We start from the raw sequence: 23,774 nt of genomic DNA, 5'->3' as shown, positions 1-23,774 counted from the left end.
ATTAAGAGCCTCTCGCCACTAGGTGTTTATTAGTTTATGAAATATCCTACAAATGCAACTGGCCTGCAGTTCACCGATTAGTTATACAACGAGACAAATAGAGCTTTATTCGTTACGCTGTTTGTTAAACATGCAATACATACTTCTAAGTTTTATTTGAAATGCATTAATTATTACACAGTCCTTTAATAAAATGGTGACTTCGCAATCAATAATTTTTAACGAAAAGCAAGAACTTCTTAATTTCTTTTAATGCCCTTTAGGTTTGTATACTCGGGCATATAATCACCCACCATAACAAGTTTCCAATGTTTGGGTTTTGGCAACAACCATACATTTTTAAAATCAGAATTGTCAAGTACTGGCGAGAAAATCGATCGAAATTTTTGACGATATTTGTCAACTTTGTGATACTTTTTATCGTAAAGGGATTTGTGAAATTTGTTGGTCACAATCCACTGGGACAAGTTTGCTTCGATCAATGTTTCCAGTTGTTTGAAAACTGTGTTTGCAATTCTCTCGTCAAACTGTGCTGTGAGTCCTTTGTTATATTGAGATAAACACTCTTTACAGTGATCAGCTAAGTATTTTTCAGAAGCACGCTTTCTGTCAAGAATCTAATAAATAATACATAAATATATTAAAACAATCCGCATCAAAACGATACTTTTTGTCTGAGAAAATCACCTTTCTTACATCTTCATTGTATTTCTTCGCAAATAATCTCTTGACCTTCTGTGCTCTTGTCAATTCAAAATCCTGGACGTATCGAAAATAATTAACCGGTTGATTACAGTTTGCTTCAAAATAAAAACTTACGCAACACATCTCTTCATGTAGTTTTTGTGACTCAATCCAGACGTCAACGATTTTACAAGGATTAATAATAAACGACCCATCGTCGCTAGCATTAAACTTATTTGATTTTTTCAATTTGATCAAATGTTCAACAGGAACAGAAAACATGGCCTCAACCCGTGTCATCTAAATTAAAAATAAATTGTAATGTATATTCATGATTTAGTAGATTATAAAATGTAATAATGAAAAACAATTACCTTATTTTCACGCTCACGGTCGGGTTCATTTGATCGCGTACGCCTAATTGTTTTCAGTTTGTTAATCTCGTTTTCCAGCACAACATGTAATTCTTTCACCTAAGAGATAATATGGCATAAACAATTCTATACAACAACTACTGTCGCACCTGCTTGCAATATGCTGAAACTTCTTTTAAACTTGAAGCAACTTCTTGGGCAGGACTTCTTTCTTGTTTTGATTCTTTTCGAACCAAGCGTTTTAAACCATTCCTTGTTTCCATCTGCATCACCAACATACAATCTTGAAATGGCGTCACAGTCATAAGCAGCGTGAATATTAATGGACCTTTGCACGTACCTTGCTTTCCAGCTTTTGTATTTCAACTTTTTCAGCTTCATTACTACGCTGAAAAAAAATTATAGAAGTACAAGGAATTAAATTTAAAAAATTGCCTTTAGTGATTCAAATTAAACCTTTTTTACTTGGATACATACCAGATATATACTTTGCAATTGTAGTTTTAACTCATTGTATTCATAAAGTTTTGGGTAAAATGTTTGTAAAATTTTCACTTTGAAATCATCAGGTATCAACTGCAGGTGTTCGTCAAAAGTTGCTTTGGCTTTTTTTTGTAATAATTCAAGTTTTTCTTTTAAATGTTCAAAATGCTAAAAAAATGTTTGTTGCTCAATGGAAATGCGTTTAAAAAATCGTATTCAAATTCAAACTGAGCCGACCAATGGTTCTTTAGTTGCTTCAGACAAGAAATCATTTGTTGCGTTTAAACAACCACGTTCAGCTATCAAACACAGAGTGGCCTGGCGAGATAAATGGCGTTATGATGTAAAACCTAACATTTATTATTATGTTTTCTTCTTACCTGTTGAATTAGGTTTTCTTGGCGAAAAACCATATGTAGCAAAGAAATCCTTTCCATAAACAACTTGTAATGTTTGTTGTAGATGTCTTCGTTAAGATGGTGATTGTTCACTACTTGTTGAAACATTGTAAGTGTGGATTCCTTAGCATCTCTTATCTCCATTTCAAGAGTTACATCAGTTACGTAACCTTTTCTTTTCAGAAGTTGCGCAAACTTTTGCTGTGTGAGAAAATCAACTTTTATTTGGGGAAACACTGTATGTGAACTTATGTTAGGTAACATATCAGTGCAGCTGGTGACTATTACCCTGGACAAACTGAACTACAGGCCAAGAACACATTATTTTTCTTTGCAGTCAAGGATGACCGGTGAGTACCCAGAACTAGGTACCAACCAACACAGACGAATCCATGAAGCTGAAAGTATATGGCCTAATTGAATTCACAGTCACAAGCTGCAGTTAATCTTATAGGTCAAAAAATATGTCTGAAACCCACTTCGTGAAGCAGTTTTGGTAATCAGCAACGAAAAACAATATGTCCTAAGTGAAAAAATGACACCAACCTTAAAGCATGCGAGGAAACTGTCTGAGCAATCTTCTATCAGTGCTTGATATAAATCCGAAACACCAATCTAAAAAGTAAGTTTTCAAAGAAGGTTATTTTTGGCATTGTTGTGTTTTTTGCGTAAGTCAAAACCTTCGATAGTTCGTGACAATTTTCGAATAAAAATTGTTTTCTCTGTAGAGTTTCTTTTAAATCAAGTCCAACCAATATATTTTTCTCATCGTTGAAATGATTCATAGCTTCTTCCACAGATGTCTCGTGCAAGCGTATTTTATCACTTTCGTCACTAAAGATTGTTTCTTCAAGATCCTGTAAACCAAAAACCTCTCGCAGTACAAATCTACATCCGTTATTGTTCGTGAGGCATATTGTTAAATTAACTAAAATGCTTCTCTAGCCAAAACATATTTTGTTTGACGTTTCGGTCACTTAACCAACCTCAAAATATTGCACTTTGTGCATTACCACTGTTTAGTACACGAGACCGAAATGGTGTAGGTCGGTTAAATATATATAGGTTTTTGCCAAGGAAGCTTTTGGGTTAATAGAAAATACTTTTATTTTTGTGTGAAAAAGATCCTCACACTCTCCCACCAGTCCTCCTAGCAGGGTTGATGAGAAGGTCTGAACATAATAAACTCCGTGTTACGTAAATATTACGAACAAGTCAACCCTACAAATATGTTTGCCAAAAAACCTCAATCATAGATTCAACTCCAAACTGGTTTTGCTCGATTTTGTTTGAAAGTGTGGTGGCCAGATTGACAATGTCTTCTCCTACAGCTGGTGATTCACCCAACATACGTAAATTAATGTTTTCAAACATCACTTTAAAAATCTTCTCTGATTCATCCAAAAACTCTTGGGCGACATCTTAAAAAGAAGTGCATCATTAACGTCATATTTACAAATTATTGTGTTGTGTTACATAGTAATATGACTTCCTGGCATCACCCGTTTTTAATGAACGTTGGACGATAGTCACGCTGTAAACCCAGTTCAACTCATTTACATCGAACGTGCTATTCGCTCGTATGCACGGAAGACAATTAGATGCCCGGTCGGCCTTTTTTTTCACTCTCTGCGACCCACCTTTCCATATTAGTCACAGTGTGATCCGCACACAAATGACTTTTGTTTTTCTATATAAGCCACATACGTTTTGCATAAAATGAAAGATATATGGGATATTTAAGATATGAAAATACTTTTGTACGTTTGTACGCGTGGCTTGTAGCGATTTTTTTTAGTGCGATTGGTAATTATTAAACTGATACATTGATTTTGGGTTGGATGTTGGCCTTTTATCAGGTGTCAGATATTACTTATGTAGATGTTTTAAATAACAACCTACGGGGATAAGCACGATAGTACCTGCACTACGCAATTTTAGAAACGCGTATTAAAGATAAATTAGCATAAACCACTTGGTGATAATGTGATGAAACACTTTGTCAGTTTGGGACATATGTTAACTTTAAATGCTTTAAACCATTACCTTTTAGATATGCGGGAGGATGTTGTTCCGTTCTTTTAGCTATTGTATCTCCAGGATAGGGAAGCAAAGCACATTTTACATCTTTGAAAGATGCCTGAATGTTTTTGCACAACATTTTATATTCATTTGATTGTTCTTGTCGGGGGTCCAAAACTTCCTTGATATATTTGGTTCCTCCTTTAAATCCGAATTTGAAATCCATTTCTTGCCAATCTCTCATCAAAAAGAGAAGTGTCTGATTAAGTATAAAATAAATGATCAAGACGAAAACCTTGTAATAAGTTATCAAAATATAATTCCTTCGCAAAATCTATTATTGTGACCTTGAGTTCTATTTTAAAAGGAACGTGACCTGCATGTTTTCAACATTTTCACTGAGACGTAGGACGTCCTTATTATTGAGTAAGCTGCAAACAGAGGGCCACTGTTTCGACCCAAAAGGTCACATCACTTTCAGACGACTTTGCTGACCAAACGGCCAAGCAAAGACAAAAACTTGTGGTGACTATATCAATTTAAACTAATAAAAAAACACTAATTCCACAAATTTAAAACCGCAACATCTTAGTTTACGCATTAGAATGTACAACCTGACATGGTTTGTTGTTCTTGTGAAAAAAATTATCTCCAAACTCCGAAAAACTCTGAAATTTAACAAATAATTTTAAATTAATTGCTAAGCAGATGAATATTATTTACCTACCTTTAAATGTTTGAGATCCACTTTGCTTATTTTGTCCTTCAGATTGTAGATTTGATATGAACTGAGAAAAGAACAAAAAGAAATCATCAACGAATCAGAATATTGAGAACTTTGCTTGTCAAAAATTCCTTGTGTGTCCATCAAATACACTGCAATCTGTGAGAACATTATTGCATTATCAGCAAACCTTTACTTAATGTATCGTAAGTTTGTAAGTAAACTTGAATTTATACCTTTTTGTGTTTGTTGTTTTGAAACCAGAAAGGTTCATTCCAAACCCATATTCCTTCAGTGCTCCTTTCAGTTCCACCACGCCACGCAAAACTCTTGTTTAGGACCGCTTCTCCATTATTCCTCCACTCGCTTTCCTAACAAAGCGCGTTTAAATTTTCTCTTTGTTTATGTTTAGTTGTAGACCAAGTCAAATTGCCAGGTCATATCCAGTTAGGCGCAACTCTCGTCGTTGTATGAGAGAAGGCTGCGCATGCAGTAACCGTGCGCGCGTACACCGCGTGGTAATGTTTACTTAGTGTTGAGTTTCTAGTTGTTGTCATATGTTTTAATAAGATTTTATTGGAATAATAATATTAAGGCAACTGATAGATGTGGTGTTCTCACAACGGGCAGTCAACTTGATTAATCTTGGTCGCAAAACAATTTGAAACCGCTTCTGTTCCACTGGTCGTTCCGAGTCGAATACAAGTGTGTGTTGTGTTCTACTGTCTATGAAATTTAGGAGCGTGTTTGAAGGCATTTTGTGCAGAGGACTAATTAAGATGCAGCGCCACCGATCAACTAGAAACTAGAAATAGCACTTTACACTGTATTAGAAGCAAGTGCTTTGCGTGTTTATTATTACGGAAAGGGCGGTGATCGCCTGGCCAACATCTGCAGTTTTGCGGTAAAAGTAGACATTTTTGACAATAGAAGTCAAATACTTGAAATATAAAAGCCAAATCTAATATGCTATTATTCTTGTTACCTATAGTAGACGTTTCGAACACTAACTGCGTTCATCATCAGTACCAAAATGAGCTACACCCAGCAGAGGGCCGAGGTAGACATAGGACTAAACGAGCAGAAGAAAATCACAACAATACCAAGCAACACGCCGCAGGCGCATCAAGTTACAGCAGCATCAACAACACAGCAGCGACGTCGACAGATGAGATGTGTCAAGCTTCAATGAGGACCTAAATGTTGAACAGTTATAGAGGTTTGGGGCAGTCATCTATGTTCAATGATGGTTTGTGGTGCTGGATGTGCAGTGTTTCGAGAGTTAGCTATTTGGATTTAATGTTACAATTATGTAGAACTTTGGGTGAATATAAATTAATAGAATGGTCCGATTTTTCGCACAGATGGTTGCTGACTTTGCTTTCAGCATTAGTTGAGGGAGAATGCTCCTTCATGCGAACCGCAAGGTTGCGCGTGGTCTTCCAATTTCAGGGTAGACTTTACCAACAGGTTGATGGTGTTGCAATGTCAATGACTGCATGCAAAACACCATATCCGAATTGCTAATTCTCGAAACACTGCACATCCAGCACCACAAACCATCATTGATCATAGATGACTGATCCAAACCTGTTTAACATTTAGGTCCTCACTGCAGCTTGAGACATATCATCTGATGACGTCCCTGCTGCTGTAACGTGGTGCGCCTCCGACATGTTGCTTGGTGTTGTTGTGTTTTTTCTGCCCGTTCTCTCCCATGTCTGCCTTAGTGCTCTGCTTCGTGTAGCTCATCATAGTACTGACGATGAATGCAGTTAGTGTTCGAAACGTGTACTCTAGGTAACATGATTAATAGCATATTAGCTTTGGCTTTTCTATTTCAAGTAATTAACTCCAAGTATTTTGCACGGAGTCAAATAAATATCAAACAACATACTTTGTTCTGGCAACGAAACTCCAAATATCTCATCATCAAATTAAGAAAAAATGATTTTCCTTTCCTTAGAGTTCCTGTTATGGAATATATTGCAACCGGACAATCTCGAACATCCTCTCTTCCAAACACAGATGTAATTGCTTGTTCGTCAACCACTTGAAATACTCGCTCGTTCAGTTCAACTGACTTTGTTATGCAGACAGCTGCAAGAAAATAAATATTTGTGAGATTTTATAAACAATGGCAAAATATCAAAATCACCTTTACTTGACTCCGATCCTTCAAATGAGTCATTGACCAATGACGACATTTTATATGGCGGAAGTGAATGCAAAATTTGTGTGGTCACGTGACTAACACCTACAATATTTACCCTGTTTTCAAACTAAAACATAAAAAAAACGCAACAATTATTAGTGATCGGAAAAACAAGTGACTCCAATCTTAATAAACCAACTAATTTAATCGTTAGAAAAAGTAGAAAGTTAGTTCCGTTATATACTGTAATGCACAAGATCAGAAATTTTACACTATTTTAAAACTGATCTCAAATAAAAGGAATAGAAATTATAAAAAGACGTTGCACAATACAGCACATTCATCTAAACACTAAACTAAAGAGTACGTGGCGAAATAAAAGTTAACGTGTTCTCTAACAACAAGATATTGGAAATACACTATTTGGAAAATACTCTACTGTGGCGTACTTTAGTAATGCGCTTTACAATGACTCGGCACATTGATCCAGCTTAGAAAAAGTCAATCGACGCAAGTTACTCACGCATTCGTCACCACACAACTAATTTCTAGAAACGTACAATGCGATATTAAATAGACAATCACGCACAAATGTCGCGAGAGTGGTTGAAGTCGATCTGCTTATAAGAGCTGCAAAATTAGAACCCGCTTAAAGACCGGGGCGTAAATTTTTCATCGCAGTATTTACTTTTCTATTTTGCAATAATTTTCATTAACTGCAAATTTTCTTCATAAATATACTCTACATGCTTACAATGAAGGCAAACGAAGTCAGACACAAGAGGTTTAGGCTCAGTGACGTAAAAAATCATTTAATTTTGACCTAATAGTTAATAATGAGACACTCTAATTAGTCACTAGTTACACGCATTAGGAATGTCAACTACTTGTGCATTCATATCATGACCGAATAATTGGCGTATTTTCTGGGCAATGGTTATTTGAAAGGCCTGATTTATATCATTTAGGTTTGTATACTGCGGCATAAATTCACCCATTTTAACAAATTGCCAATCTTTAGGTATCGCCATCACCCGTATATTTTCTTTGGATCCATCAAAGAGTGCCGAAAAAAATGAAACAAATCTCTGGAGATATCTATCAACTATATGGTACTTTCTATCGTAAAGAGATCTGTGAAAGTTATTAATCACAATCCAATCGGACAAGTTTGCTTCCAACACTGTTTCCAGTTGTTTGCAAACAATATTGGCAATTTCCTTGCGAAATTTTTCCTTTGCTTTGAGTTTCCTTTGGAACTGAGATAAAATCTCTTTGCGGTGATTCAATAAATCTTCCTCAGAAGCACTTTTTCTGTCAAGAATCTAAAATATTTAAATTTGAATCAAAAATCTCAAAACAACAAAGGACCATTTTTTTACAGAAACCAACCTTCCTCACGTCTTCATTGTATTTCTGAACAAAAAGTCTTTTCACCTTTTGTGCTACTTCCATTTCAACATCCTTAATGCAAAAAGTGTAAGCGGAAAGTTTAAATATACTAAGTTAAAAATCTACCCAACACATCGCAGTGTATATTTTCTGCGACTCAATCCACTGATCAGCAATATCGGCTGGATCAAAAATAACTGTTTCTTCCTTGCTTGCATTCAAATGGATTGCTTTTTTGAATTCAACCAACTTCTCAACAGAAGTGGAAAACATAGCCTCAAGGCGTGGCATCTGATTTGAAAATATTTTTTTTTCTAAACATATGGGCACTTGACGGTACGACAAATATGCAACAATTCAAAAGTCAAAAACGCAACGTCAAAGTTTGCTTTGTGCGTGTATTTTGAAATTTTGTTTACCTTTTTCTCCGACCCTTTTTCTTGATTTGTTTTATTTTCTTGGTTTATCTTTCTTAGTTTATGAATCCCTGTTCTCAAATCAGAAAGTGGTTTATTCACCTAAGAAAAACATGCAATAAATCATTTTAAAACACAACAACATCACCTATTTGTGTATAAGCTGCAGACAGATGGCCACTGTTTCGACCTAAAAGGTCTCATCAGTGCAGCTGGTGTGAGCTGGTGTTCATATTATTGGCTCCACATTGCTTATCATATGATTATTGTGACACGGGGCCTGACGGCACTATTGGTTGAGCTTGCTTGGCCGTAGTGTTTCCACCTTGTTTGCTCCGTAAGGTTGCACCTAGTTTGGTGCCCAACGGATGACGGTGACTGTATAGTCACCACAAAGTGGAAGTCTTTGCTTGGCCGTTTGGTCAGCAAAGTCGTCTGATAGTCACACCAGCTGCACTGATGAGACCTTTTAGGTCGAAACAGTGGCCATCTGTCTGCAGCTTATACACAAATTCATATTATTGGCTCTACATTGCTTATCAACGTCACCTATCTAACCTCATTGCACCAAGCTTCAATATCTAACAAGTTTTGAACACATTCTTGGGCTGATTTTGCCTTTTTCAGTTCCTTCAACTTGGACAATTTCCCTTTTGTCTTTAACTGCAAATTGTTTATATATATTGTAATTTAAAAGTATGCAGTTTAGAAAAAAAACACTGCAGAACCTTTTTACGTCCTTTGCTTTCACAAATTTGTATTTCTGTTTGTCCATCTGTGTCAAAACTCTGTTGTAAAATAAAAGATTATCAACACACACGAAAAACTCTTTGATTTTAACAAAACATTAAGACGGCAATACCAGCATACCAGGTACTTTTCTTGCAATTTTAACTTCAACTCTCTGTACTTCTCAACTTTAGACATAAAGGTTTGTGAAATTTTCTCTTTTACATTATCTGGTATCAAGAGGAGATGTTGGTCAAACTTTGCTTTTGTGGTTGTTTGCGATTTTTCAAGGGTGTTTTTCAAATGTTCAGAATCCTATGAGAAGGTAGTTTTTCACTAAGTAATGCAATCGCAAGACTTGAATAAAAATTTGTTTCATTACTAATTGCTCTTTAATTGCGTCTGATAAGAATTCGTTTGTTGCCTTCAAACATCCACACTGAGCTTCCAAACAGTAAGTCGCCTTGGAAGACAAATGATATAACTTTGAGAACAACGTATGAATTAGGTGCGGACAAGTATATATTTCGATTCGCATTATTTAAAAAATCAGGTGAACTGAAATGCTACTTCACCTGGACTTGTCATAAATGAATAAGAATGGGAAAAGTTTTGTTGAAATTTCCATGTTTTCTCGTCACGCACTTTTGTTTTTCTCACCTGTTGAATTTGATTGTCTTCACGAATAATTCTTTGCAGCAAATTCAGCTTTTGTTCAAGCAGTTTGTAATATTGGTAGTGAATTTCTTCGTTGAGAGAGTTAGCAATTACTACTTGTTGAAACATGTAGAGAGCGTCATTTCGGAGTTTTTTTAACTCCTTTTCCAATATTTCGTCGGTTAAGTATTTTTTTCTCCCTAACTGTTCCTCGTACTTTACCTAAGTGAAGTAAAAACAGGGTACCAAACGGGTCGACGTTGACCGAAAGGTACCACAAAGTGGAAATTAGTGTGCCCGCTTGTGTAAAAGCTAGCACAGTGCCACTGTCCACAGCTGCACTGATGAGACCTTACAAGTCTGCAGCTCTCCAATATTATGACTTCATAAAAAAAAAATTTTTATATAAAAGTTTGTAACCTAACATTCACACAACATCAACTCAATCTAAGGTAAGAGAAGTTAAAGAAACAAATGCAAATCAACACATTTCGGATTTATCTTGTTGACGGATAAAATGAACAAACAAATTTTGAAACCTTAGAGCAAGTGAGGAAACTGTCTGAGCAATCTTCTATCAGTGCTCGATATAAGTCCGAAACACCAATCTAAAAAGCAAGTTTTTAAAGTAAGTTTAATTTGTTTTGCATTGCGAGTTCTTGAAAACCTTTGATAGTTCGTGACAATTGTCGAACCAGAACTCTTTTTGCCGAAGAGTTCTTTCAAAATCAATTCCACATTGTTCAACCATTGCGTTCTGTCCCATTTTGTGCTCATTGTTGAAATGTGTCATGACTTCCTTTACAGCTGTCGTGTGTAGATGTATTTCGTACTTTTCGTCAGTAATATTTGTTACTGCAAGATTCTGTAACCGAAATTATTGCGTGGAAAAAATGTGACAATGGTTTATGAATTTGATTTTAAATATTTTACTTCTATTTTTCCGTAAAAGAGATCCTCACACGTTCCAACAAGTTTTTTCATAACAGTTGTCGAAAAAGCCTGAGCATTATTTACGTGTTATGCAAATATTTCAATTCAACAAACGTATGGCATGAAACCTCAATCAGGGAATCAGCTTCAAAGTGACCTTGCTTTATTTTGTTTGAAAAAGTCGTGGCCAGATTGACAATGTCTTCTCCAAGAGCTGGTGATTCACCTAACATTCGTAACTCAATTTTTTCAAACATCACTTCAAAAATCCTCTCTGACTCTTCCAGAAACTCAATGTCAACATCTTAACAAAGGCAAATAATCGTTGAGGTTTGTACGTTTATGTTATTAATGTACATTTTTATTGGCATGTGGCGGCGTTAGTTGAGCTACCAATGAATCGAAATCACAAAAAAAGTCAATTGTCAAAAATGTTGGTGCACGCGCAGATTACATTTCCGGGAATTCTACATTTCATACATTTTATCTAAATTAAAATAAATAATTGTGTTTTGTTTTGTCTAATTTTACAACCTTTCAGAAGGGCGGGAGGATCTTCTTTCTTTCTTCTAGCGATTTTGTTTCCAGGATATGGAAGCAAAGCACATTTTACATCCTTAAATGATACTTGAATATTTTCACACAAGGCTCTATACTCAGGGGATTGGTCTTGTCGAGGATCTAAAACTCCTTCAATATATTTGGTTCCTCCTTCAAATCCAAAGTCGAAATCCATTTCTTGCCAATCTCTCATCAAAAAAAGAAGTGTCTGATTCCATCGGGAAAAAAAGTTATCGGTACTATTGCTATATTAGAAAGTTGCAAATACTACTTTTGATATGAATCGTCTGTGTAATCAATAGTAATACCAGTTACATCTCAACCCCAGTGTCATAAAAGTTATCAAATTAAAACATTTCATGACACGTAAATGAATTATTTACCTGGCACGATTTCATGTCCCTCCCATAAACATTTCTTCCGAACTCCGCGAAAACCTGTGATTACTTGAATATGTTAAAATTTTGTTTGACATAATTCAAAGTATATTTGCATCAACCTTCATATAATCCAATTCAGCTTTGCTAATTTTGTCTTTTAGATTAAAGATTTGGTAGGAACTCAAAAAAGTACAAAGAGAAAACAACACAGAATCGGATGATTCAGAACTTTGCTTGTCAAAAACTCCCTGCGTATCCATCAAAAATACTGCAATCTGTTGGAACCAATTATTGCTCAAGAACAATTAAAGTATACTTCGTTAAATTCCAAATTTAATACCTTTTCGTGCTTTTCGTTTTTAAACCAGAAAGGTTCATTCCAAACCCATATTCCTTCAGTGCTCCTTTCAGTTCCACCACGCCACGCAAAACTCTTATTTAGAACAGCTTCTCCATTATTTCTCCACTCGCTTTTCTGAAATGTATTGCATAATTCTTTATGGTACCTGATGGTAGTAAGGCCCACTTGCCCTATTTCTAAATATACAAGTGTACGTCTGTTTCTTTTTATCCCGTTACATTATATATGCTTACTGTCGTCGACTTACAAATTTTGGGAGAATTTCCTTCTTTATATACAAACAGTAAACCCATTCATTTACAACGTATTATTAAATCGCAAAATTTTTCAGTTACCAAAATTTAAAGTTTTTGTTAACAGAATGACACATTTATTTGGGTACATTAGTGCAATGGTCATAGCTGCTTATGTGGAGCAATATCCAAAGTGTAAACGGATTTCCTGTAAAGATAAGATAGTTTCGGTTTTGTACGTCGCCCCAGGTAAACAATAAAGGACGAAAATGTTTCTAATATTCCAGCAGACTCTATCATATAAGAAACATAACTGGTATGCTCAAACATCAATTTCTGATTTCTTCATAGTACTTAGAAGTAAAAAAAACTAAAATATAAAACCGAACTTTTCCTTTAGACTGTATCATCGTGCAGTCTGACCTTGTATGTTGCTTGTGTGTGGTTTCGTATTGTTTATTTTATGTTGTGAAGGTAATATTATTGGGATGTTGCATTAAATCAGTTTCTTTGGGCATTTTCTGGGTTGTAGCATGCGAACAATCGTGACTGACAAGAAATTGCAGATACAAATTAATGATGACATAATCAACTCGACACCGCACGCAGATGTCAAACGTCACTGTTTGTTGGATGGATTGTTAGAGGACGTATTAAAGAAGACTTTAACTTACGTCAGGACCCTGGAGACAGACCAGGTCTTAAAAGGGTAAAATATGAAAGACGCTGTAGCTGTCCACAAAATGGTTCAAGAAGTAAACATTTGTCTACCAATCCCCCAAATTTGTTATTTACGGGGCTGTTTCTGCACAAGCAACGGCAGCGAAAAAAACAAATTATTCGGACCAACAGCTACCGCAAAATGGTCAAATTTACGTTGCCGTACACTACAAAGGAGAGGCTTTCTTTAGGGAAATCAATCACTACAGCCGTTTTATTAATTTTTTCGTTATTTTTTTTGTTTTTTTACCGGGACTTGAACCCAGGACATCCTGGCCTTGGTGAAAGCAGCACACCTATACACCCTCTTGCGCAAATTGCAACCATGTTACTAGTCCAAGGCGTACAACAACTCTTGCATTAGTTCCTGCACGGAATAAATTCAAGTTGGTCACTGACTAAAAACCGCTGCTAGCTTTTCAGCAATGGTAAATAAAGTTCATGGCTTACCAGTATAGCGCAAAAGAACTTGCGATCAGATATTGCACCTTATAAGATTGGATTTGTTTATTTGACATTTCCCTTAATCGTTCATGTTTTCATTTGTAACGAATTTTATTTACTCCACGTCACCGTACACTTTTGTTAGTTATTGTTATTGTTTGTATTTCATTGTTTTCCCCTTTTTTCCTGGCACCTTGTAATTTCACTGTTTTCTTTCGTTGGTACCACTTCATTAAATATATTGTTTTACCCACGTATATTGATTTTCAGTCTCGCACTTCACTTACTTTCACCACACTAATTTATTACCTTCGTCTCCCCTCCCTTTCCTATTATTTAACGCTCCACTTATTTTTGTATGCCCCGGGTGTGCCGCGTGTAGAGAATCCTGATTGGTTGGTGCTTTTGGTATAACGAACGATTTCCCTAAAACGGGGGAGTCTTCTTCTGGGCGTCGCGTGGTTAGCATCTCTGTTACAGTGTTGTGAGTTATTGGAATCTTGATTACTGGCGTTTTGTATTGTTTTAATCGTTTTAGTTTAACACGACGTCCAATAAGTTAAATCAGCCTGGGTTACTTTGGCTTTGTGGTGAGCCGTTATTGCAGGGTTCTGGGCAGTATCAGAATTAGGGAGGCAGCTTTGTGCAAAGTACCGATTTAGGTAGAAGGGTTAATTGGGGGATAACATCGCCAACCAAAAACATCTGACCGCCGAATTGCAAAGCTGCCGAAATAATTCCGTAACAGCTTGGCGAGCACGCCAGTACCCTGTCACCACACCCGGCTGGTTTTACTGGGAAGACTCCCTACGTGTATTTTGGTTTTATGATATTTTAAAGGTTGATTTTTCTTAACAATGGCTTTTAATGTTTTAATGCAACCTCCGCCTTTACGGCCGGGAGCTGACCTAGGACAGTATTTTAATGTATTTGAGTCCTATTGTACGAGCGTCGAGGCCTCAGAAGAAATGAAACGACACCTGTTCCAGGCAAGCATTGACAACGACTTGAAATGGACAATACAAGTAAAAGAGGCAAACTTGTTCGAGGTTTCCTACAAGGACCTCAAAGAACGCGCATTACGCCAAAGGGCTACTGGTCAACCACGCAGAGCGCCAACGCGCAGAGCTGATAAGGCGCGTGCAATTGCCTGGCGAATCCGCACGCGAATTCGTTTACGCCCTACAGGCACTGGGCGATGGTGTCTACAGCAACTTCATCGAAGCTGCCCTTAAAAATGAGGTTCTGCACATTACCTTATTGCAAGGCTTGCAAGACCGGCGCCTCGCGGACACTATCCCGATCACCATCAAGTATGAGCGATCATTCAGAGCCGCAGCTCAAGTCGTTGTCAATACGCAAACACCGAGCTTTGTCCAAGTCGCTGCAGTAAACACCAAAGCATCAGAGATGGAATTAGTACTAAAAAAGTTAGAAGACATGGAGAAACGGTCCAAGGAAAAGAACATACAACTCGAGGACACCTTATCGGCGTTACAAGCTCAAGTGGATGCCATAAAGCGCGAACGACCACAACACAATGCGCACAAGGGACGTCAACACGAGACGTCAAAACATACCACGTACGCCTTCGTTTTCCAGATCGATTCGTCGCGCATCGGAGATAAAATGTCACTTCGACCAAAAACGTATAACTCGAGATGCACCCAAATGCTTGGCGCCAAAGTCGGCACAAAAACCCGCTACACCCGCAGCGCCGTTGCGGTTTGTCAACATACTGGTCGGCCAGACGAGGATGTGTGCGTTGTTGGACACCGGCTCCAGTGTCTGCTTGATTAATACCCTAATGTGGCATTCCTTAAGCGCTGAGCATCACGACCGGGTAAACAGGTGCTTAAAGAAGAACTTGGTCGGAGCCGGCGGACAGCAATTGGCGGTAAAAGGCTGCGTCGAACTTCCCCTCCGAGTGGGAGGATTGATGACTTACTCTCGCATTCTCCGGTGCCGTTGCCACCACCTTCCGAGGTGTACGTCGTCGACGATGTCACTATCCCCGCGTTTACCGAGGTATGTGTCACAGCAAACTTTTGCCAAAAGCCGCACACCAGGGAAACCCCTTTTCTAACTGAGAAAATAGACGGGTTTGTGGAAAAATATGGGTTGTTGACGGCTACGAGTATAACGATGGCGCGGAGTAACACTGTTGGGGTCCATGTCGCGAATTTGGGGGACGAAGCGGTAGAAATACCAAGCGGGTCAAGGATCGCCCAGGCATCGCCTGTTTATGCCTTTGGCGATGTCGAATGTCCAATGTCTGGCGCATGTGTGGTAGTCGATGGATCGTCGGCGAAATGTAAACACCCGGATTGTTTTGGCGGCTGCGCAGAAATTTGTTCGGTGTCGCCACACGAAACAGCGGATAACCGTGACCCGTTTAAGTGCATTATAAAGTAAGCTCAGATCGGAAACCACCTAACTGAAGAACAAAGAGAAGAGCTGTTTGCCCTTCTTCGCCCCAACCAGGACGCCTTCTCAACATCTGACGTTGACCTTGGACGCACGGACGTTGTGCGTCACGTGATCGACACAGGAAATAACGCTCCAGTGCGACAGCCACCCCGCCGCATGCCCCACCACAACAAGGCGAAAGTGGAAGAGATTATGGCAGAAATGGACAAACAAGGACTGATTCGGCCGTCTAAATCGCCGTGGAGCAGTCCGATCGTGTTGGTTCGGAAGAAATCCGGTGAGACTCGTTTTTGTGTCGATTATCGCAAGCTAAACGAGCCAACTAAAAAGAACAGTTACCCGATCCCCCGGATAGACGACAGCCTTGACCAAATGTCGAACGCGGCGTATTTTTCTACGCTAGACCTGAAATCTGGCTATTGGCAGGTCGCTATGGATGCCTCTTCACAAGAGAAAACTGCGTTTACCAGTCACGTCGGCCTGTTTGAATTTAAAGTAATGCCTATGGGTCTATGCAATTCGGCAGCGACCTTTCAACGCTTAATGCGCATGGTATTAAGCGGGATCGAATGGCGGGGTGCCTTAGCGTATCTGGATGACATTATTGTTTACTCCAATACTTTCGAGCAACACTTAAATCGACTAGCTGACGTCCTAGAGAGAATTCAAACCGCGGGGCTGACGTTAAAGCCGTCTAAGTGTTCGCTTTTCAAAGAGGAGGTGGCTTTTTTAGGTCACGTATTATCGAAAGACGGAATACGATGCGACCCCAACAAAGTACAGTCGGTTTCCGAATGGCCCACACCGCGTAATGTGAAGGAGATCCGGCTGTTTTTAGGCTTAACATCTTACTATCGCAAATTTATTCGTGACTATGCGAAGATCGCAGGTCCCCTCCACAGGCAGACAGAAAAAGGAAAGCGGTTCCAGTGGGACGACCAATGCCAGGAGGCCTTCGTTCAGTTATAACGGAACCTCACGACCGCTCCGATCCTTTGCTACCCTAACTTCAATAAGTCATTCATACTTGACACGGACTCATCCGATACTGCCGTGGGATGCGTCCTTTCCCACTTACGCCACTTTTTTCTCACTTACATTATTTCACCATACACCGTAATTGTCTCGAACGCATAGTCACCGCATGTTGATTTCTTTTCACATCACTAGCTCCCTTTCTATTCCGCCCCCCTCCCATGTGACACAGAACGGGCCAATGACTGGTTCAAAATAAAGCTTTTCTTGATTGCTTTAGTGCGACATGATATATAAACCGGACTAATGAGGGTTTCGAAAAGAATCTGCTGTTGTAAACCTGACCAATTGTATGCTGTGATGTCACACGACAAGGACTAAAGATTCATAAACATGTCTCTCGATCAGGGATATGGCTTTTAACATTGGAAACAATTCTTTTAGAAACGGAGAAAATTTCACTCGTTTTTACAAGTTTTTAATCCTACTGCGCCCGCATAAAACCTACGGACGAAATTAAGAAGCAACTTTTTTAACAAACGTTGACAAAGACTATATTCCAAACAGGCTGAAATCCTGTACGAAATGCAATTGAATGAAATAGTCACTAAAGCCAAAGCGGTTGGAACGAACCCCACTGGCCTATGCGAATTAAGAAGCCAGTTGGTCAACCGAATTTACTTCAAAAAACTTAAAAATAAACTTTAGTCGATCACCGCTGCTAGCTTTCAGAGGTTAATGCTGTTAGTGCTAGAAAGGAATAGAAACCACCAATAATGCTCAACAATGCTCGGGGCATTGGCATACCTAGATGATATTATCGTGTATGCTACTACATTCAAAGAGCGCATGGATTAAGTAGAGTACTGGACAGGTTAGTAGAGGCGGGCCTTAAGTTAAAACCGACCAAATGTAACCTGTTTCAGTCGTATGTACATTTCTTGGGGCATGAGATTTCCGATGAAGGAGTGTCTGTCGATCCTCTTATTATCGCAGATTTATCAAAGATTATGCTAGTGTGGCCGGTCCACTGCACAAGCTTACAGATAAGGGTCGAACATTTAAGTGTGGGAAAGAGCAACAAGATACATTGGACGAATTAAAGCGACGCCTTACACAAACACCTATTCTGCAGCACCCAGACTTTTCATCGACTTTCGTCTCAGATACCGACGCTTCCAAAGATGTGTGTTGTCTCAGATAGTAGATGTAAAAAAACATGTGATCGCTTTTGGCAGCAAATTGCTATCGAAGGCCGAGCGCAATTATGCAACCACGTGAAAATAGTTGCTAGCTGTAGTATACGCCGTTAAATAGTATAGATGTTACTTGCTTGGCAGGCATTTTCTGCTGCAGACTGACCATTCGTCTCTTACGTAGTTGTGGAAGTCTCGTAAAATGCTTGCTGGTTCGAACGCCTTGCTGAGTACGACTTCGTACTAATTCATCGCCCAGGAAAGAAACACGGCAACGCCGATGCACTGAGTCATTCGACCAATGAGGAAGAAGATGCACTGCCTTCTCCGGTCGACGCTTCGTGCGCCACCAACGATCAGCAAAACGGTAGAAGTGACGTTTATTCCTTGGACTTGCGTCGCTTCATAGGTCTGTCGTATAAGCAAATAAAAAAATTCCGACAAGACGACCCGGAAATATTTCCGGCTTTCAGGTAGTTAAACAAGAGGCTACCTTACTGAACTGTAAGATCTGCCTCGACGATAACCAAACACCTTTGGGGGCAATTCGGACGATTAATTGTTCAAAACAACTTGTTGTATCAAACAAGTGACTCCTTACATCAACCGGGCGCGAGTGTTTACCGCCTTATCACTCCACAGACCACCAGAGAAACGATTATGTCCGCTTTGCACGACGCACCACTGGGTGGTTTGGAATGGCAAAAACCTGTTCGAATATCGAAGAAAGACATTTCTGGCCCGGGTGGAGAGCCGAAGTGGAAGCTTATGTCCGTCCTTGTCGCCACTGCCAACGAAGTAAGAAGTTTATACTGTAACACCCCGTGCTCCGTTGGTTCTTTTCGGGAAGATGCTGCCCATAATGCGAGTGGAGGTCGACATAATGGGACCACTACCGATGACCTCCAGTGGTAATCAATACCTATTGATTGCTTGCGAAACATTCACTAAAGATGTGCGCGCAAAGGACAAAAGACGTTGCCCGAACAATGTTTCATCGTTAGTTTACGGTGCCCCGCTTACCGGCCATAATCCATTCAGATCGGGGTGTTAACTTCGAATCTATTTTATTTATGGAGCAGCACGGTTGGTGGGTTGTCGAAAGACTCGAACGACTGCATATCATCCTCAAGGTAACTTGATTTACTGTGTAAGCTGCAGACAGATGGCCACTGTTTCGACCTATAAGGTCTCATCAGTGCCGCTGGTGTGACTATCAGACGACTTTGCTGACCAAACGGTTTACACAATTCATATTATTGGCTCCACTTTGCTTATCATTTACTGTGTCTATTTGAATAAGATCCAGCTGTCAAAAACGAATAAGTCGTGTTAAATGTATCAAAAAGGATTAATTCTGACATGGAACCCCAAAAGTTGGTACGTTGGTGTTGTTATTGTTGTTGACATTATGTGCTGTACCAAGTGTATGTTCGTTTATAAAAGAAAACTGACGTTGTGTCAATTACTGGTTCAAACAGCAGGGGACAGAGTCGCGTTCACTAATAGGGGAAAAATTGTAATCTGGCACATGGCATTCGGCACGTTCCAGGCAGTGCAGATTTTACTGGGCAAATCGCAGCTGTTATAATCAACACAGACAGTTTGCATTTCGCAACTATTGTAGCCTACAGCAAAATCATGCTCCAGACGTCACGTTAAAAACCTACTTTGCTCCAGCGACGAAACTCCAAATATCTCATCATCAAATTGAGGAAAAATGATTTTCCTTTCCTAAGCATTCCAGTAACTGAATATATTGCAACCGGACAATCTCGAACATCTTTTCTTCCAAACACAGATTTAATCGCTTGGGCATCAATTACTTGATAAGTTTGATTCCTCACCATTGTGGGCTTTGTTATGCAAACGGCTGCAATTAAATAAATATAATGTAAGGTTTGAGCAAAATGGCAAAATAATATTCCTACCTTTACTTGTATCCGGTCCTTCATATGTCTTTTCAACGAATGACGACATTGCGTTGACAAAAATGGACAAACGAATACCAAAATATGCTCCTACGTTATTCAACTATGTTGTTTTTTATCTAATTGTTTGTGTAAGTTAATTGAGAGAATGCAGTAGTGAATAACAGTAATAAAAAAATAAAAATAAAAGCATCTCAAAACAAAAAAATAATTTTAAATGCAAAAGTGTTTCATGGAACCACAAGACAGACAGGATCGCCCAAATGAGTTTTCAGATCTTGGGATCAAGGGAAGACAAAATGAATTAAAAATGCGCGCCAACCCAAAAAACACGTGCTTCAGACACACCAGTGACCGCATCAAGCTACTTTTTTCGCCAAAAGTTGATAAAAGTTATGATCATTTCATAGTTTAATATTTTTTTATTTTGAATTTCCATGTCACATGCTCTTTAAATAAGCTGGGCATGCGACAATATACTTCATAACCTATTGTCTGTTCCAATACTTTTTTCATCTACCGTATTTACTCGATTGTAAGCCTCCCTCGAATGTAAGCCGCCCTCGATTGTAAGCCGCATGTGAAGGTGTTCAAAAATTAATATAAGCCGCACGTTAATGTTAAAGACAAACTTAGGTGCCCTACAACAATAATAGTCAACAAATCTGTCGTTTAAAATTGTGAGATACGCAGAAAATCTTGGGAGATAAAACGTATTGGTACGATGAAGCGAGTTGATGGTAAATTTCATTAAAAAACAGAGCGCAGACAAAATATCGGCGTGACATTGAATAATGTAAGCCGCCCTCGTTTGTAAGCCGCACAAACGGTAGGTTAAAAACTTTATAAGCCGCGGCTTACAATCGAGTAAATACGGTACTTATTTAAAAAGGACGCTTAATATATTGGGAAAAAACTGCAACTGCAACCATAAATCCCACAGTATATTGGGATGATTTTACTGTTTTAAACTTTAACCAATATTGTAATAAACTAAAAATAAATAAGCATTGTATAAAAATTCTGCATTCCCAAACTTTTATGATACAACTTACAACAAGATAAAAGTGCAAAAAAAGCTTTGATTAAACTACTATCGACGACTTATTTGAATGCATTGCAAAATGCTGCTTTTTTCCGAGTTTGCATTCATTGTCGAAATTACGAAAATCATTGGGCCGGAAAGAGCCACCAATTCAACCCAACCTGATGCTTTGCTTGATCTTCTTGTGGTAAAGTTTCGAAGCCACTTGCTAATTCTTCTCTTTTCCGGCAAAAAACACAATTGACAATATAATTCTCCCTACATTTAGCATGCAACATAAAGGGCGAAAAATAGTAATCCTGATAATAATTCTCATCAACTAATATACAAGTAGCTGCCATGAATTGTTGGCATCAACTAAAACCTCTTTGCCCTTGCTTTTAAATGAGGTTTAGCTTCAATGAGATCGAACGCGAACGCGAACGCGGACGCGACTCGATCAAAAGTTTCGGATAACGAGGTCGTCCTCAGCTCGCTTTTGTGTTGGTCGATGTCGGGTCTGATTACACGCGGTGTCTGGAAACCAAACCAAACGTTGTTGTAGAAAGTGTTGCCAAAATGTCACAACATGTTTGTTTTACGTACATTGGGTCAACGCTCCATTTATTTCCTTTGTCCACATGTTGAATATAAGACATATAGTGTTTTATCAATATAAATGTAATTTGTTGATTCGCAAGACAGACGAAGCATCGGTTGTACACAGAAACTGACCTTAAGTCGTCAAATACAGTCACCTTTGTCGGTAGCTTTCTGCAGACATAGTGGAACTTTCCAACGCAATTGTTTCAAAACTGCATTTGCATTCGTAGCAAACTGTTTTCACATCCAAACAAAGCGAACTATAAGTTACTATGTCGCAAACGTATTGGGACAACGAGTCAAGATTGCTGCTTTTATTACAAATATTACTCTGGTCAACAACAATACAATGTGGCCATAGAGTGTTTCCAATGATCAATAAAACGAGTTAGACAAACGGTATCTGCAACATTAATTTAAAGTGACAACTTTGCCAGCATAATTAGGAATTCCATGTATACCTTACGCATAGGCTTCGATTTTTTAACGTTATCTAAATATTAAGGGTGACTTTTCCAGGTTTTAGAAACACGCAAAAAACATTTCGTCAGTCGTATCACCCTAAACATCGATAAACGACGCAAATTCCGTTTCGTGTCAATTTGTTGCGTAACAATCCTCGAGACACTTGTGTTTGTCCTGATTGTGATAATGCAAGTCATTTGAAACTACCTTAACGCATAGTATAATGTAAGTGCTTTGTCTGACAATAATTGTTAATTTAAACGAAATCCACGGTTGAGCATTTAGTCTTCTGAAGTAAAATTCCATGACCGCGGTGCTAAACACATTTAACCGGTTTAACCCATCGGGCCCCACGCTCGTGTAAGAGGACGCTTGAAAAAAGAGGCCCCACGGATTCAGAAAGGGAGCGCACAGTTTACCATGTCCAAGGATTCTTTCTATTGTGCAGGTCTCCAGCAGACACCAAGTCTTTTTAGGTACCCCGGCTTCAAGACGGTTGCCTTTTTCTCTTCTCCGAAAACGAGAGGGCTGGATTTGTGAGTCAGCTTGGAAGCTGTCTTGTCTTTAACGTAAACGAGGTTACTACTGTTATGATTGACAAACGACGAATTGTTGCGTACAAATGGGATTGTTTTTGAAAAAGGTACAGAAATAGCATTCTGAGCATACTATGGTACTGTTTTGTAATGTTCACTGACTTAAAATTTGATTGATAAAAGTGAAATGGAAAGCGGTAGGAACCAAGATATGACATAGAACTGGAAACAGTTTTGTTGATATTGTGTAAACTTCTCCATAGGCTGTAAAATTCCTCTGGTTGATATTCACAGCGAAATAGACTTTACAAAATCTACTCAGGAAATTGTTCCGGGAAATATTAAAACTCAAATATCTTCAACAAAACAAGTAAGTTAATTTAATTTTAATTCAAACACTAAACTCAAGAAAATGAATAACTGCTTCAATCTGGAAGTTTCACTCATAACAACACGATGCACATATAGATCCGAAATTACTACACACGTTAAAATTTGTGTTCGACCGGTTGCATAGTTGGTGTTTATTTGGTTCGTATGAACCTGTGTGTACCTTTCTGTGTGGTATTGGTTGGTTTTGTTATCGCAGAACCTGATAATGCTTTTCACGCATCAGCTGAAACATTGTTTTCATATATATCTGCTGACATAAATTGGACGGAGCAATTGGCTGTCGCAGAGAAACAGACAATGCCTTACCGACCGTCAGATTCTCGTACTATCGATGAGCAAGTCTATATAACCTGTTTGTAGTTTATTAATGTGATGTACATGTACTGTTGTTGAAATGTCAAATACCAGCATTATTCTGGTTACGTTTGGTAACTTTTACTTGTCCTCTATCAAACCGGCAATTCCTGCTTTGATCACTGTTATTGAAATGCACAACAGTATCATGATTTAGGTTTCATTTCGTGCATTGGAATTGACACACAGTGTGTGCAGTTT

General features: G+C 38.6%; 2 protein-coding genes, 1 long non-coding RNA gene and 1 pseudogene across 10 annotated transcripts; 2 read left to right on the top strand and 2 right to left on the bottom strand.

Annotated features, from left to right (window-relative positions):
• Positions 1-94: 94 nt before the first annotated feature.
• On the bottom strand, positions 95-12,702 carry LOC145908171 (uncharacterized). 8 transcript variants are annotated; one of them, XM_082995378.1, is made up of 20 exons: positions 6,583-6,719; positions 6,276-6,444; positions 5,671-5,881; positions 4,922-5,056; positions 4,689-4,844; positions 4,576-4,629; positions 3,986-4,220; positions 3,185-3,360; positions 3,043-3,111; positions 2,620-2,796; positions 2,486-2,554; positions 1,922-2,140; positions 1,779-1,859; positions 1,536-1,709; positions 1,399-1,446; positions 1,208-1,321; positions 1,059-1,157; positions 820-984; positions 688-759; positions 95-617 (listed from the first exon to the last, which is right to left on the bottom strand). In XM_082995378.1, exons 5-20 carry the CDS (start codon positions 4,827-4,829, stop codon positions 240-242), a joined length of 2,271 nt encoding a protein of 756 aa, XP_082851504.1. In that variant the 5' UTR covers positions 4,830-4,844; positions 4,922-5,056; positions 5,671-5,881; positions 6,276-6,444; positions 6,583-6,719; the 3' UTR covers positions 95-239. The 8 variants fall into 8 exon arrangements, 7 of the variants coding, with proteins under 7 accessions (XP_082851504.1, XP_082851499.1, XP_082851503.1 ...); XM_082995373.1 differs by lacking the exons at positions 5,671-5,881; positions 6,276-6,444 and adding an exon at positions 6,844-6,963 and having other exon boundaries at positions 6,583-6,785; XM_082995377.1 differs by having other exon boundaries at positions 5,671-6,444.
• LOC145908170 (uncharacterized) lies at positions 7,688-21,466 on the bottom strand. Its single transcript, XM_082995372.1, has 20 exons — positions 21,405-21,466; positions 20,199-20,288; positions 19,938-20,140; positions 12,249-12,383; positions 12,028-12,183; positions 11,912-11,965; positions 11,502-11,736; positions 11,096-11,271; positions 10,968-11,036; positions 10,702-10,899; positions 10,574-10,642; positions 10,038-10,256; positions 9,760-9,840; positions 9,519-9,692; positions 9,377-9,436; positions 9,207-9,311; positions 8,652-8,750; positions 8,359-8,523; positions 8,233-8,304; positions 7,688-8,165 (listed from the first exon to the last, which is right to left on the bottom strand). The coding sequence occupies exons 2-20, from the start codon at positions 20,245-20,247 to the stop codon at positions 7,698-7,700; spliced, it is 2,787 nt and encodes a 928-aa protein (XP_082851498.1). The 5' UTR covers positions 20,248-20,288; positions 21,405-21,466; the 3' UTR covers positions 7,688-7,697.
• LOC145908765 (uncharacterized) lies at positions 14,524-17,065 on the top strand (annotated as a pseudogene).
• Positions 21,467-22,968: 1,502 nt separating the features above from the next.
• On the top strand, positions 22,969-23,478 carry LOC145909257 (uncharacterized). Its single transcript, XR_014403126.1, has 3 exons — positions 22,969-23,023; positions 23,090-23,196; positions 23,416-23,478. It is a non-coding gene; the product is annotated as an uncharacterized LOC145909257 (long non-coding RNA).
• The last annotated feature ends 296 nt before the right edge of the window (positions 23,479-23,774 follow it).

Source organism: Ascidia mentula, chromosome 7 (assembly GCF_947561715.1).
Source record: "Ascidia mentula chromosome 7, kaAscMent1.1, whole genome shotgun sequence".
NCBI classification, from domain to species: domain Eukaryota; kingdom Metazoa; phylum Chordata; class Ascidiacea; order Phlebobranchia; family Ascidiidae; genus Ascidia; species Ascidia mentula.
This window is presented reverse-complemented; position numbering and strand designations above follow the sequence as displayed.

Excerpts from the sequence above, each read along its gene's own strand:
- LOC145908171 (XM_082995373.1), bottom strand. The coding sequence starts at position 6,892 with ATGTCGTCATTGGTCAATGACTCATTTGAAGGATCGGAGTCAAGTAAA. Across the intron at positions 1,322-1,398 it reads TACAAAAGCTGGAAAGCAAG|ATGGAAACAAGGAATGGTTT; the intron begins GTACGTGCAAAG and ends TTGGTGATGCAG. Across the intron at positions 985-1,058 it reads ACCGTGAGCGTGAAAATAAG|ATGACACGGGTTGAGGCCAT; the intron begins GTAATTGTTTTT and ends TTTTTAATTTAG.
- LOC145908170 (XM_082995372.1), bottom strand. The coding sequence starts at position 20,247 with ATGTCGTCATTCGTTGAAAAGACATATGAAGGACCGGATACAAGTAAA. Across the intron at positions 12,384-19,937 it reads AGTTTCGTCGCTGGAGCAAA|AAAAGCGAGTGGAGAAATAA; the intron begins GTAGGTTTTTAA and ends AATACATTTCAG. Across the intron at positions 11,966-12,027 it reads CTGAATTGGATTATATGAAG|GTTTTCGCGGAGTTCGGAAG; the intron begins GTTGATGCAAAT and ends AAGTAATCACAG.